Source organism: Nanorana parkeri, unplaced genomic scaffold (assembly GCF_000935625.1).
Source record: "Nanorana parkeri isolate BGI_ZX_2015 unplaced genomic scaffold, ASM93562v1 scaffold262, whole genome shotgun sequence".
Classification (NCBI taxonomy): domain Eukaryota; kingdom Metazoa; phylum Chordata; class Amphibia; order Anura; family Dicroglossidae; genus Nanorana; species Nanorana parkeri.
The window spans coordinates 420216-435037 of NW_017306530.1; the positions used below are offsets into that span (position 1 = coordinate 420216).

The 14822-nt window shown below is 39.6% G+C and overlaps 1 protein-coding gene and 1 long non-coding RNA gene across 2 annotated transcripts in view; both read right to left on the reverse strand.

Annotated features, from left to right (window-relative positions):
• LOC108787447 overlaps positions 1-3468 on the reverse strand; it is an 18970-nt gene extending 15502 nt beyond the window's left edge. The window contains exons 1-2 of the long non-coding RNA XR_001941260.1: positions 3355-3468; positions 1768-1770 (exon numbers count right to left, since the gene is read on the reverse strand). This is a non-coding gene — a long non-coding RNA (uncharacterized LOC108787447). The remainder of the gene's footprint in view (positions 1-1767; positions 1771-3354) is intronic.
• Positions 3469-5534: 2066 nt separating this feature from the next.
• The window catches only part of COL4A1 (collagen type IV alpha 1 chain), a 149655-nt gene continuing 140367 nt past the window's right edge, over positions 5535-14822 (reverse strand). Inside the window, exons 46-52 of the mRNA XM_018557001.1 lie at positions 14308-14436; positions 14121-14219; positions 13794-14006; positions 11088-11265; positions 9826-9940; positions 9564-9736; positions 5535-5998 (exon numbers count right to left, since the gene is read on the reverse strand). Coding sequence (XP_018412503.1) covers positions 5917-5998; positions 9564-9736; positions 9826-9940; positions 11088-11265; positions 13794-14006; positions 14121-14219; positions 14308-14436 — 989 coding nt within the window. The 3' untranslated portion in view covers positions 5535-5916. The remainder of the gene's footprint in view (positions 5999-9563; positions 9737-9825; positions 9941-11087; positions 11266-13793; positions 14007-14120; positions 14220-14307; positions 14437-14822) is intronic.

Genomic DNA, 14822 nt, shown 5'->3' on the forward strand with positions numbered 1-14822 from the left:
TCGGCATTACACCACTGGCCTCTGCACTCTGCATTGTTACTGATCTCTGTTCTCTGTGTCACACCACTGACCTGGCGGAGTTAAGGGCGGGGCACGGTAGGGGTCAGGTGGGGCGACTCTTAAGGCCTGGCTAGTAGCTCAGGACTTGAAATTTTGAGCCCTGATCTAGATCATGCACTGGAGATAGGGGGATGTTCTTACCAGTTTATCATGTGTGATTCAGTTGGCATAACGTCGTATGACCCCAGCTTCACATGACATAATAGCATACGATGTGTAAGAGGTGAAGGAAGAAAGGGAATAGAGCAGAGGGAGGAGGAGAGGGAGAAGGTAAAGGAAGAGGATAGAGGGAAGAAGAGATGAAGGAGGAGGAAGAGAAAGAAGAGGTCACATTGGCAAGGGTCGCCACCTACTACCTCCATGTGGCAGCACTTCCACCTCTGCTTTTAGACTTGCGTGCAATTTTTTTTTTGGACAGTCCTTATTCAGGGAAAGGTAAGCAGCCTATGACCATTGGATTCTACACTTAATTTTCACTGCCGTCTGCCTTCCCCCTGCATTGTGAATGGGCAGGCAGCCTATGGCAGTAGGTTTCCCTCCTCAGCTATGCCCCCAGTACCCTCACTATAATTAAACAAATAGTGAAAAAGAAATTCTGGCTGCTTAGTGCCTAGGAGGAACATTGTGCTGTCAAAGCAAAGAAATTGCAGGCACGCGTCTCTGCTCTGTGGTGCCCGACGACAACATCAATAACTAAGTAGTTATAGGAGAACTATGGAATCAGGGCTTTTCCCCATAGTTCTCCTAAGGGTAACGGGAGGACACAAACTAGCGTCCTCCCCTCACCCAAAGCTCAGTATAGCAGTATACTGAGATGCCGCAGCCGGGATGGATCCCGTCTGGATTACTGTCTGGATCCCTCCAGCTGCGTGAGTGACAGCTGGCTCTGCTTATCCAGAGGCAGAGCCAGCTGTACCCGCCCCCTCCCTGTCCGTTTCGCCAGTCAGCGCTGGAGGATCGGACAGGGGAGGGGGAATCCAGGGAGCCGTGAGTGACAGTCACGGCTCTCTGCAGGGACAGGATCGAGAAGTGATATGTTCGCTCACTTCCCAATCTATTGAGCCGACCTATGACAGTTTCATTGTCACACATCGGCTACAACTATGAGGCTGAGTGATTTTCACTCGCCTCATAGTTCTCCTTTAAGAAAAACAATAAAAAATTATAAATATGGAAATAAAAATGAACAAAAAAAACAAAAAAATAACAAGTAAAAAAAAAGAAAAAGAAATGGTGGTTGGGGATCTCCCACTCTGGGTCCATCCAGGCCAGGAAATTCCTGTTATATTACATGGGAGGTGTTGCATGGGCAGAAGTTGCAGCGGCCCCTTATACAGGTGAAACTCAAATAATTAGAATATCGTGCAAAAGTTCATTTATTTCACTAATGCAACTTAAAAGGTGAAACTAATATATGAGATAGACTCATTACATGCGAAGCAAGATAGTTCAAGCCGTGATTTGTCATTATTGTGATGATTATGGCTTACAGCTCATGAAAACCCCAAATCCACAATCTCAGAAAATTAGAATATTGTGAAAAGGTGCAATATTCTAGGCTCAAAGTGTCCCACTCTAATCAGCTAATTAAGCCATAACACCTGCAAAGGGTTCTTGAGCCTTCAAATGGTCTCTCAGTCTGGTTCAGTAATCACAATCATGGGAAAGACTGCTGACCTGACAGTTGTGCAGAAAACCATCATTGACACCCTCCATAAGGAGGGAAAGTCTCAAAAGGTAATTGCAAAAGAAGTTGGATGTTCCCAAAGTGCTGTATCAAAGCACATCAATAGAAAGTTATGTGGAAGGGAAAAGTGTGGAAGAAAAAGGTGCACAAGCAGCAGGGATGACCTCAGCCTGGAGAGGAGTGTCACCATGTGGCAGTTGCTGGTGTATATTAGTGGGTGTGGATTTGATACTCCCACATCCAGCTGGGGTTACAGTATACCCTGTGGACCAATTTGCACAAGCAGATACTTCTTTAGGGATCTTTGTCTTTTTGTGGAGATTTCAAACTACAGTTAACATTATTATAGAAGTGTTAGTAGCAACAACTTCCGGCATACTGTTTAAACATGGAACATGCAACTTGAGTCACCAATAAAAAATACACAAGTGCTTTATTACAAACTGGAGCATTTATGTTATGCACAATCAGAAAAAGAAAACACAAAAACTCTTTAACAATGTTTAAAAGTGGTTTGGCATTAAAAAAAAATAATAATAATCAGAAACACTAATCACTAATCATATATAAAGGCACATTTGTGATTATGAATAAGGTAGAAATTATTATGTGGAAACTTATGTTACTTTCCTTTAACCTCAGTAAATGTTTAATAAAAATGCAGGTTTCTTGTGAAACTCTAGTTATATCACTCATTTGTATAAGTAACATTCAGAGAAATAAAGCCTAGGATGGCATTTGCTTTGCATTTGCAAAGTTGTTCTGTGGTTTGTACTACAGCACAGGTCCCTGAAAGGATTAAAGGGCCCATTCTGGTAACCCATGTGGGTTCTCACAAGGGGAATCTAAGAAAAATGCATTGTAGATCTTTGCCATTTGGCAGTAAAAAAAAAAAGCCAATTCTTTGCCTTCCTCCACTACTTGTCTAGGCTCATTGAAGTAAGAGCAGGTCCCAACCAATGAATTTAACTATAGCATTTTGAATGTTGTAGATATACTATACATTCCAAAGTGATACACCATAAATAATCTTCTTATTGTGAACTAAAGCTGATTTAAATCAGTATGTGTTTATGTTTCTAACATTATTGTTTCTATGTATAGTTTGTTATTATAGATGTACTGTATATAGAGTCACCATATCTTCTCTGCTTCCTGCTGTGGTAAGCTACACAACAACTGTGCCTTACTGTTCATCTCTCTCAATTCAAGTCTCAGTCAGGTCTGACTTATGGAAAACAGTACACACTTTGTGCCAGAGATCTTAATTTCAGCAGCTATTAATCAAGGAGCTTGAATTGCAGTGAAATACTGATTATCTAGTGGCTAAGCTGTACATCTGTACGACAGATATTTCCTTTAACTGTTTATTGGTTATAACAGTGCTGAAGATACATTGCTGAGTCACAGTTTGTAATGTCCAGAAGACAGGTTACGAATTTCCACCTAGAAAGAGCTTATATGATCAGAAAGGATCCCCAGGAAAATTTTTTGGTGGAGATGGAGACCAGGAGCTACTCTGGTAGGAAAATGTGCATATGTGTCGAGCAACAGAGGAATTTTTCTACAGGTCCTCATAGTCAATGTACCCAAGGCTGGACTCAAACTATCTTAGGCTGTCACTCTTTAACCCCAGTTAATTGGCTTGCTCTTGGTATTACACTAACAATATCAGAAGGCACATTCAGACAGAAAAGCTTTGTTTGGCAGGTTGGCTACTTTGCTTTCATACACATAGAACTGATGATTGAGGTAAACTGTTGTTTTATTCTGTTTGCAGTTCGATTCTTGGTGTACAGACTCAAATTTAAGCATACAGTACACTATTCTTCTAAAAAAAAAAAATACACAGACTGTACAAGGACAGCTAAATTGAGGACTGCATTTGAAGGGCGGCGGTCTGGAACCTTTTATTATATGTGGGAATGCACTACTGACAATTAGCAACTTGATGAGTAAGGTGACTGTGTGTCACCCCTGGTAGCTATGCCACCCTATGCCAAGGCCTATGTTGGTCAGGCAGAAAATGAGCCCTGAATGTACCACACTGGCAGTGATATTTCTTGCATATTACATATCAAGTGGGCTTAATGTGTGTATCAAAATATGTCAATTTCATATGTAATTTCATGATAAGTTAAATATTTTTGTAGAAAATATTAAAAAATGTTGTAGAATTTCGATACAAAGCTACGAGTCATTGGGAGACAGCCTAAAGATGCTGCAGAATTGCCATACTGGCAGTGTTCACAGCATGGAATGCATGATATTTGACATAAGAACACGAGTTTAGTGCTGGGCCTGATTTATGGTATATTCAATATGCTAGTATTAATTTATAACAATGGAAGTGGCAGAATCATTTTGTAAACAATAAAACCACATAGAACAGTAGGGAGCTTGGTTCTTTAGTATTACATTGTACATTATATATATATTTAAAACATTTACATAAAAACAATCAAAGTTAGTGTATACTTGTTTTATTAAAGACATAAATTACTAAAATATAGAATTGGTGCTGGAAAATATATTTATGATAAGTAGGTTTTGTATTTGGCAAATTTATTTTTATAATTATAATGTGTGTAGGGTTTTATTGCTGAGAAAAAAAACAGATAGAAAGGAGCAATTTAATGTACAAGACCTGAATCACATTGTGCTTTTTTGTTGGAAGCAGATATTTGCAAAGCTCTCCCATATCTTCACTCTGGATATCCCAAAGTAAGTATGACTGAGCACTATAAAGATGTATTAAAGTAAAAAGACTACAGGGTTCTGGGACCCTTCCCATGCAGTTATATTACATTTCTTCATTCATTTTTATTCAAATTTTTTAATTAAATGAACGAGGTTCAGTAGATCGAGAAGTGAGCGAACACATACCGGCGTTCGCTCACTTCTCGATCCTGTCATAGCTCTCTGCCGTGACAGGGGAGGGGCTGGATCCCCCCCTCCCCGCACCGATCCGCCAGCACTGACTGGCAGATCGGACAGGGGAGGGGGCGGGTACAGCTGGCTCTGCCTCTAGATAGATGCCGCAGCTGGGCGGATCCAGACATAATTGTCGGGATCCGCTTCAGCTTCTCAGTATACTGCGAGCAGTAGCTCACAGTTTACTCTGGCGTCTCAGTATACCGCGAGCTGTAGCTTGCGGTATACTGAGCTTAGGGTGACGGGAGGACGCTAGTTTGTGTCCTCCCGTTACCCTAAGGAGAACTATGGCGAAAAGCCTTAACCTCATAGTTCTCCTTTAATGTCTTCTGAAATTAAAATGGTCTTGAAGCCACAGAAGGAGGATATGGTGGAGCTCAGCCAATGATAAAGAAAAGCTTAATGCATGGACGTGGGACATCCCACTTTTTGGAACACTTCCTAAAACACCCACCAGATACAGAAGGGTTCGTATGCAACCCATGGGCATAGTGTGTCTGGGTTATCATTAGAACAGGACCACACTGTATTTTTTATTCTGATAAAAAACTAAAAGATTAAAAAATAAACCTGTCAACGCAGTTTCAGAAATCAACTAATAAAAATAACAGCGAGAAAGCTCGATCTGGAACTTTAAACTAATAAGAATTTGTTCACACACAAAGAGAAATGTAAGTTTGAGAAAAAACTATTTGGTAGTATCTGTTTCCAATGCACTTACATGCTATCGCTGCTGTTTTAAACTAAAACACAATGGCAGTAGCTTTAAAAAGGTACTTCTTGGTTTAAACTTCCAGCTACAAATTATTTCTGTTTTACTTTATACAGAGAGTGGACATACATCAGTTTAAAAAAAAAAAATTATACAAGAATTTAAAAATACTCATATCTATTAAACAGAAACTAAAATATAATACAAGAGTAGTAGGAGGAGTCAACAGCATAAGGTACTGCAAATCTCCTAGCACCTTATGAATTAAGAAATCAGCTTCTGCTGCTGTAGAGAATCAGTGCATTCTTTTATTTTATACATTTTATTTAATTTTAAAGTGCCATAAAGGAATCTGATTGTCTTTTCTCTGTCAGTAGGCAAGGACCAGTAAAACAGAGCAAAGGATGTGCTTTCCAATAGTGCACTTTACTTTTTTCTTGTTGTACAATAGTGAGGTACATGAATATAGTATTTGGCTTTTCAGGTTAGAGAAATAGCACCATATTTGAATAGTTTGATGATATTAAGTCCTTCTCATGCATACTTGACAGCGGCTGACATGTGTGCGGAGATCTCCAGCTTTCAGGGTTGAAGGTGTAGGTTTTCTAGGAATATAAAACAAATTTGAACACATTAGTCAATAGAAATATTTGCTTGCAACTTCGATTACAAAGGGATATTCTAAATGCTATATAATGCAGCTCATCACTATAGGACAATTCATTTGTAATTGTTAGAGTAAGAACATAGTAGAGATCCTTGATTGTAACTGGTCCTATACAAAAAAGTCAAATAGAGAGTCCCACCGCACTCCTGAGCGAGAAGCCCCATATATTGTGGGGGGCTGCTGAAGTGGCCGTGGATGGCGCCACCTAATACTTGCGAAATCCTTTTACATATTCTAGCAGGTCATATCACCATACGTGGCCACGCGTGAAATGACCTGCTAGAATCAATAAAAGGATTTAATTTTGACGAAAACTTGGAGTACTGGTGACCATTGTTTTCTGCTTTACAAAGGAGTGTCTGTGTTGGTTTCTGAATCAAATATTGAACACTTAGATCATTCTTCTATCATCTGTCATCTATGAGAGGCAGACTACTTATACAGTTTGTGAATTGTCTAGTACATTCTAGTTTGGATACATTTAGCAACACTAGTCAAATTTTATCTGATACGAAGTCCATACATTATAGTTCGGTGCATAATTGTGTCAATATTGCTTGGCTCATAAGATTATATTACTGGGTTGAGGTCAGTCACCTATCAGCCTGCCTGCCCCTGAAGAGCTTCCAGAATCTCTGTCTCAGTGTGTCTCCTGCCCCCTAGGCACACCAGCTTCAAAACAGCAGGCTAGCATTTTGCCTGGGCTTTGGGGTGCTTGGGGCGGACTTGTGGTACTGAGGAGTCACCAAATGAGATGATTGAGGAGAAGAAAGGAGAGGTGACTGGTCTGTCACCTTCACCATGATGCAGGACACGGGGTGGCACCACCAACTCCAACGGTGTGCTCTGTCCTGCATCCTTACCAATTGCCAGCAAATTTGCCCAGTGGGCTGTGAAGGAGATGTACAGTCCCTACTCATGCTTGCTGGATCACATGCCTATGATTATGTGGATCCTGCTGCTGACCACATAGTCTAGTGAGAGCTCAGGCATAGGATTCTGGGCATACAAATAGTGGTTGGGTATCTGCCATTGTGGTGCAGCAATGCCCTAAACGTGTGGAAGGAGGCTGACTCAACTAACAGGAATAGGAGCAGCTGTAAAGCCAACAGTTTTGCTAAGCTGGCATTGAAACGCTGGGCATGGGGGTGATTAGGGGAATCTTTTTGTCTATTCCAGCACCTGCAGAAGAGACAACTGCCTGGTCAAGGATGTCGCTGGAGACGGTAAGGTTCGGAGATTTACAGTAAGCTTTAAGCCTACACTTTGCCATTCTCAGTGTGGCTCCATACTGCCGCTCTACTCACTCAATTAAGGAGCATTTTTTGGGAGGTGAAATTTGAGGAATGAGGAGGAGTAGGAGGGCAGGCCTTTTGCTGCTAACAGGTATAATTGAGGAACTGCTCACACAGAGCTCTTTTGGTGCATGTGTTTTCTCACACATGTAATAGCCAAATAGCTGTTAATTTTAACACAATTAAAAGCTCAATGCTGCAGGCAGAGGCTGCAGATTACAATGGTGCTGTCAGCAGCACATACATTAAAAAGAGGTTTACACTGAAGAGCTCTTTTAATTTTCTTTCAATGTGGGGTTTTGTTTTATTCACATCCAAGACTACCTAAGAAAGTCAAGTAGTAATGTAAAATAAAAAAAACAAATATTGATCCATAACATCACATAAAGCTTAAAGACATTTCCCAAGCATGCATTTGAAGGGATTGGTGATTTTCCCATGTCACCCTTGAAAGTACATAAATCATGAGAACCACCTACCAGCTGTACAATATTTTTTTATATTTATTTTTATATTTATTTTTGCATTGGTACATGTCTCCCAGAGCAGTTTAAATTTGTACATTTTTGATGGGTTATGATGGGTTCGTGAGTAGCCCGCAAACTTCATCCAAGCACATGCACCCATGCCTTTTTGCTATTACAATTGAAGCAATATGTAATTAGCTTGTAGTGGTTAGTCACATTCTAATTAACTGAAGATGTTTCACTGCTCATCTAAGCAGCTTCTTCAAGAAGCTGCTTGGATGAGCAGTAAAACATATGCAGTATTGCAGAACAAGTCCAGTTGAGTGTGACTATGACTAACAACTACTAACTATATGATGACCTGGATAAATGAGAACCTTTACAGACATATTGCTATTAGATTTTCCCATGGTGTGAGAATTAGGTGAGTGTTAGATTTTCTTAAAACTCAACCTTTCAAAAACAGCTCATAATATGTCCTCCTGCTCATGCACCTTCCCCCAACTTTTCCCTTCAGATTGATAACACAACTATCCATCCCTCCCCCCATGCCAAGGTCCTAGGTCTCATCCTTGACTCGGACCTAACCTTTCTTCCCCACATCAAATCACTATCCAAATCCTGCCGCCTTCACCTTCGTAACATCTCCAAAATACGCCCCTTCCTCACCAAAGAAACCGCAAAATTACCAATCCACTCACTTGTTATATCTCGTCTTGACTATTGCAACTCCCTCGTCATTGGCCTACCTCTACACAGCCTATCCCCCTTCAATCTATCATAAATGCTGCTGCTAGACTCATTCACCTAACCAACTGCTCAGTGTCTGCAACCCCCCTCTGTCAATCCTTACACTGGCGTCCAATAGCCCAAAGGATAAAATTCAAAATATTAACAACCACTTACAAAGCCACCCACAACTCTGGCCCTGGCTATATCTCCAACCTGGTCTGAAAGTATATCACCCTAACCGTCCCCTCCGCTCTTCAAAAGAGCTCCTGCTTTCCAGCTCCCTCATCAACTCCTCCCATGCTCGCCTCCAGGACTTCACTAGAGTCTCTCCCATCCTATGGAACTCTCTACCCCAACCTGTCCGTCTATCTCCCACTCTGACTGCCTTTAGGCGATCCCTTAAAACTAATCTCTTCAGGGAAGCCTATCCCACCTCAACCTAGCCACTGAACTATAACTTTCTCAAACAATTCACCCCCACACAGATACCTCCTCATGTATCACTTGCCCCTCCCTTTTAGATTGTAAGCCCTCACGGGCACGGCCCTCCTCACCATCTTGTCTTGAATTGTATTGTGATTTGTAATGTCTTCCTTATATTGTAAAGCGCTGCGCAAATTGTTGGCACTATATAAATCCTGTATAATAATAATAATAATGGTGTCTAATTATTGCCTAAGAAAGATTATTTTTTACCTTTTCTAATAACTAACCTACTGTATGTTACCCAATAGCTTTTGAGGAAGATAGTATATTTTTTTTATATCTGCATGCTTCACATGATACAGATACTTTGTGTGGCTGTCAAACATCAGTAGCAATCAAATCTGGTCATCACCATGGGTGGCAAAACTCCAATGCAGACTGGGCAACCCCCAGCCAGTCTGCTCGTGGAGGGACAGCTTTTAGAAGGGGCTTCCACAAACTATCAACATCCTGCTTATTATTCATTTATAGTTTTAAGGTATGTAACATACAATTTCCTGACAAATCATGGACTGTAACTCACTTAAACATTTCATCCCTCTCGATTGTAGCCAGCCAAAAGCTGTATGTATTGGCATAGTAGTTGCAGGTTCCTCGTCCATGGCACTCAATAAATGGTGCACTACGGAATTCCTCTAGACAGGAGCCTGGAGATGCCAAAGCTTGGCCAGAACCTTCAGCACCAGCGCTGGTTTGCTAGTTTCAAAAGATAAGTTGCTTGTTAGGAAAGTAACACAGTAAGAACATTTACAATGCAGTTCCATATGTAAAATCACAAAACTCACCATTACAAATGAATATCCAATCCACAATGAAATCCACCCATCTGGACATTGAGGGATCTGAATTGTTTGACTATGAACTGCCATCACCATGGCAGGTGCTTCACAAACACTGCATCTATATTATTAAATGGAGAACCAAACGTATGTCATTTTGTTTACAAATAATACCCAAAGTACCAAAACTATCAATTGTCATGCTGTTGTCTTTTTGTATGTTGTTAAGCAACTGAAACTGTAAGAACATACAAGATATTTTACATGCCAGCCGCCCATTTGTATGTTCATCAGTAGATTTCAATCCATCTATTATCCTTCCAAAGCTATAAAATTCACTCACAGAAGAGCCATACAGATTTTCTGCTAGAGTTTGAAAGGTAACACTGTGATCCGTTTGATGTTTTTGCAGCAATTCTTTTTTTAAATGTGGGTAAGAGATGCCCAGAGCTGCCTAGCTACCATTGTGCAGGAAATGTAAGCACTACAGGAGAGCTCAGTTGCAAAGAATGAAAACATGTCAAGGTAATTTAAGACTGTAAGTACCATTATATTCAACACCGGCAAATCACAGCCAGTACTGAGCAGCCATACTGACTTTACATTTTAATACTGTCTATCTATCTATCTATCTATCTATCTATCTATCTATCTATCTATCTATCTATCTATCTATCTATTTATCTATCTTTCCTATCTATTTATCTATCTATCTGAATTAAAGTGTCTATATAATGAACAGAGTAGTGAAATTAAATAAGTATAGATTTTCTTGATGTGCTAAATGTACCTGGCCAGTGTTTTATCCTCTCCATCAAAGCACTTTGCTAACACTTAATCCCTCCAACCCCAAATATAACACTTTACTAGACCCCTTGAGTGAGGCTAACACTAATTTAAACCCCTACACTAAACTCTAATGTTAACCTCTATTCTGCATGCTCACTGTATCCTGTCCTGGAAGACTGTGAATTAGAAGCAAGCAGTCCTGTGCCAAATCAGGTCGTACCAGGAACCCAGCATCTTCAGAGAAGTATATGAGTGTATTTATCTGTGCAGACTTGCATAAAGGGCAATTAATCCAAAATAAAACAGCAATTTGCCTTTTTTTAATTTCTACCAATAGAAAACAGCAAAGAGTACTACAGTACAAAAGATGGCATACTATTTCCATAAATTTTAAATATTACAATTGCATATAATTTTGTTACATTTTAGATCCTTCTCAGATCGCCCCCTAGCTATAAAATGTGTAAAGGTCTACTTACCTGCTAATGAAAGGCTTGATTTCGTCCCCTGTGATAGGAGCCATGCTCATTGGCATTGGTTCAGGTGTTGAGAGCCAATAGGAATAATCATTTCTTGATGCGAAGTTGCACACATTATTAATGTTGCAGAACAGGAAAGGCATTGTGCTGAATTTACGTAGGCAGCTTCCAGCAGCACCTTGAAATCAAACAACTGCATTATTACAGTGAAAGGGTACATATTGTGTATTTTCAGTGACCACTGAGTTATCATTTCAGTGTTTCAGTCATTTTTATGTGTCACATTTTTATATTCTTGACTTCTTGGCTTTTATTATTTTTTTTAGTTATAGAAATGTGTAGACCAACAAACAGAGAGATTTTACTGGCTAAGTGCAATTACTAATTATTTGTACTAACAACAGTTGAGATATCAGCCACCCAAGGAGTGTATTGCTTTCAATGTGTCAGAAAACTCATAGACTTACAATGTAAGAAGCAGCATAGCACAACCAGGAAAATATTTTTCAAACATTAAGAGCTAGTGTACACCATAACTGCATCAGAACTGTGTCTATCTGCGCAGCTGCAGTGTGATGTGTTTTTTTAGCTGAAATGGGCTTTCAGGGGCAGTCCAGTGTGTTTGCATTTGTTTGTATGTGTTTTGATGCGTCACGTTGCACTCAGGTGCAGATAAAATGTGGCAAGCAGGATTTTTTCTGCCTGCATCGGAACTGACAGCACTGGTGTAAACAGAGCACCAGAAATCCCAGGAAAGCATTGTGACGCGATTTTGATGCAACTGCCAAACTGAACGGACTGTATCACTACTGCATCTGGTTTGGAACTAGCCTTAACTCATATTAACATAAATATATTTACATCAAAATGATCTCTTTTACATTTTCATGTTTACCTAAAAACACTACATATTCCCTTTATGTGAAATGCCAGAAACAGCCACTGCTCCAAGCTTGCTCCCATGATGGACTATAATCTCACTTTTAGTTTACCCATTTGTATTGATTTAACCCCTGAGTTAAGTGTCACTTTAAGCCATGTCATTACAAGCTGCAGTTTGTTTGTTCAATAACACACATGAACCACATTTTATCCAGGACAGTGGCAATACAGTGGCATATAGAAACTTTAGACAGTGACCCTGGTTTACAAAAAGAATAGAGTATGTTCATTTTCAAAGTGAATATATACTTTGCAAAGTGAATTTTCACTTACCTTAGTGAATGAGGTGAAGCTAAGTGAGAATTCATTTTGTAAAGAATAGCCAATTGTGTGCAAGGAAAAAAACATTTGCAAAGAGAAAATTCACATAGCTTAGTGAATGAGGTGAGGTTGTGCTGACTTCAATCATTCAAAAAAATCCTGTTTTTTCTTTGCACATGTAAATGTAATTGGTATTCCTTGCAAGGTGAATTTCCACTTTATTTCACCTCCTTCAAGATATGTGAAAAGTAACTCTGCAGCAGGGAAATTAGCTTTGAAAGTGAACATACTTTGCTCTTTTAGTAAATCAATCCCTCCACTGTTGATATCTACCCTGTTTCCCTGAAAATAAGACCTACCCTGAAAATAAGACCTAGTACTATTTTTGGGAATTGCTAAAATATAAGACCTACCCCGAAAATAAGACCTAGTTGTGGCCATTGCCAGGGCTGGTGGTGGCATAAGGGGGAACCTGAAGAGCCGTGAGAGAGAATGGAAAAGTATGGGGTGCCAATGAATGGAAAGTATGGCACCCCTGATTGCCTTGATCACCCCATTCTTAACTTTGACATTTTGGATTATTTAATTTGGATGTGCATTAACGTTGGATTGTTATACATTAAAAAAAAAAAAGAACTACCCTGAAAATAAGACCTAGTGGTTTTTTTGTGAGCCAAAAAAAAATATAAGACAGTGTCTTATTTTCGGGGAAACACGGTAACAACTATACTATGTTACATAAATACTATATGAATACTCAGAGCTAGTTAGCTATATTCCAGTGTAATTTTAATTTGGGAAGTGCCACTATTTTATGTCATGATGGCTCTTTTAATAATTTTTCTTTCATGTAAACGATAATAGTGTTCCTGAGGCCATTGAATGAAGCTGAACATGACAGGTTAAATTGCATATTAAGCCAAAACTGCATAGCATGGGGAAAAATTAGAATCCCTGTTAAGTGCTATCCTGGCATCCGACTGAGACATTTCACCTCACTTTTTGCGCTGGTGACAATATTTTCAGCAAATAGTAATGAGGGAAAATATCAACACAGACAGAAATAAAAAAAAAAAGCCTGTTCACAAAGCTGAGCAGTTGAAGCTCAAATTACACACACAGCTAAATGAGTGAGAGAAATGACTTATCCTCTATCCCAGAGCGTCTGATTAAGAGGGCAGAGTCCCCTTGACATGTTATACCACGTTCTATGCATTTGATATTCACTCTTTTAAGCTGCAATTTCTATTCAAATGCATTGTGTCTTGCTCTGTACAGCTCTGTACAAACCTTCAGTTAGAGGAAAAATTTAAAGAAGGAAAGGTTACTGCTGAGCTGTATATTTTTATATTTGTAACAAGGACACAGGCAGTAAAAAAAAAAACGCTGGCAGGAGTTTTAGCCTTACCTTACACTACTGAGAAAAAAGTTTATTTTTTCAGCAAAGCAGCCTGCCTGATAAACATGTAAAAAGCAGCTTAGAGTAAATCACACCAATCTCACCTAGGTCTTGACCATGTGCTCTTTCATTTCCCTGTACATAGAGAAGTGAGTATCCGGTGTATACTGGGACTGTGCCCAGAGGACAAGATGGCTCCTCAGGTGCCTGGCTGTGTCTTGTAACCAGGAATCCATGAGCCATTGACGGAAGTCCAGGTAAACCAATGGGTCCAGGTAAACCATCTGAACCAGGTGGGCCAGGATACCCCCTTGGACCTAATAGCATATAAAGAAAATGCATTTGTGTATTTGCAGCAAATGTATTTGGAAAATGCTTCATTTAGTATTTGCCATTTTTTTTTATAATTCATTATTTTTAAGATATCATACCTGTTGGCCCAGAGAGACCGAATTCTCCTTTTTGCCCGGGGAAACCATCCATTCCTGACACTCCAGGTAGTCCAGGCAGTCCTACAGCACCAATATCACCTACAAAGGGAATAAAGCATTAGTATTTGTTAAACCGGGCAGATTAGTTATTTGTAATTAGCCTAGTTGATTTAGTTAATATTCCAACCTTGCTCTCCCTTAGGACCGTGATATCCAGGAAATCCTTTAGGGCCAGAGGGGCCTGATGGTCCTGGAGGGCCAGGTTCTCCCTTAATTATTTGAAGTTGACCTGCGGGGCCTGGATGACCTTGTGTTCCTAATAAAAATAGAAAAGATCATCAAAAAAACAAATTTGTTAAACAATTTCAGTGATTTATAACTTCAAACGCCCTCAGTAATTCTACACAGCTCAGAAATCTTAAATGAATGAAGAAATCTAGAGTTGCTGGGAAACGTTTTATACCACATGAAGTCTATTAGTCAATGTATAAAAACACAGAAACATAACAATTGTATTAAAAGACCAGATACCACAGATAGTAAGCCTGTTTTAACAGTTTCAAATGCATAAAAAACATAAGCGTTACCTTTATGCTTCTTGAATCACAGCCAAGGCAACCTTGTGACTGCATTTGCCTAATGATTTTAAGTCACTAAATGAGAAGGGGGGGGGCGGTTTGCTTTTACGTAAAAAATAATCTA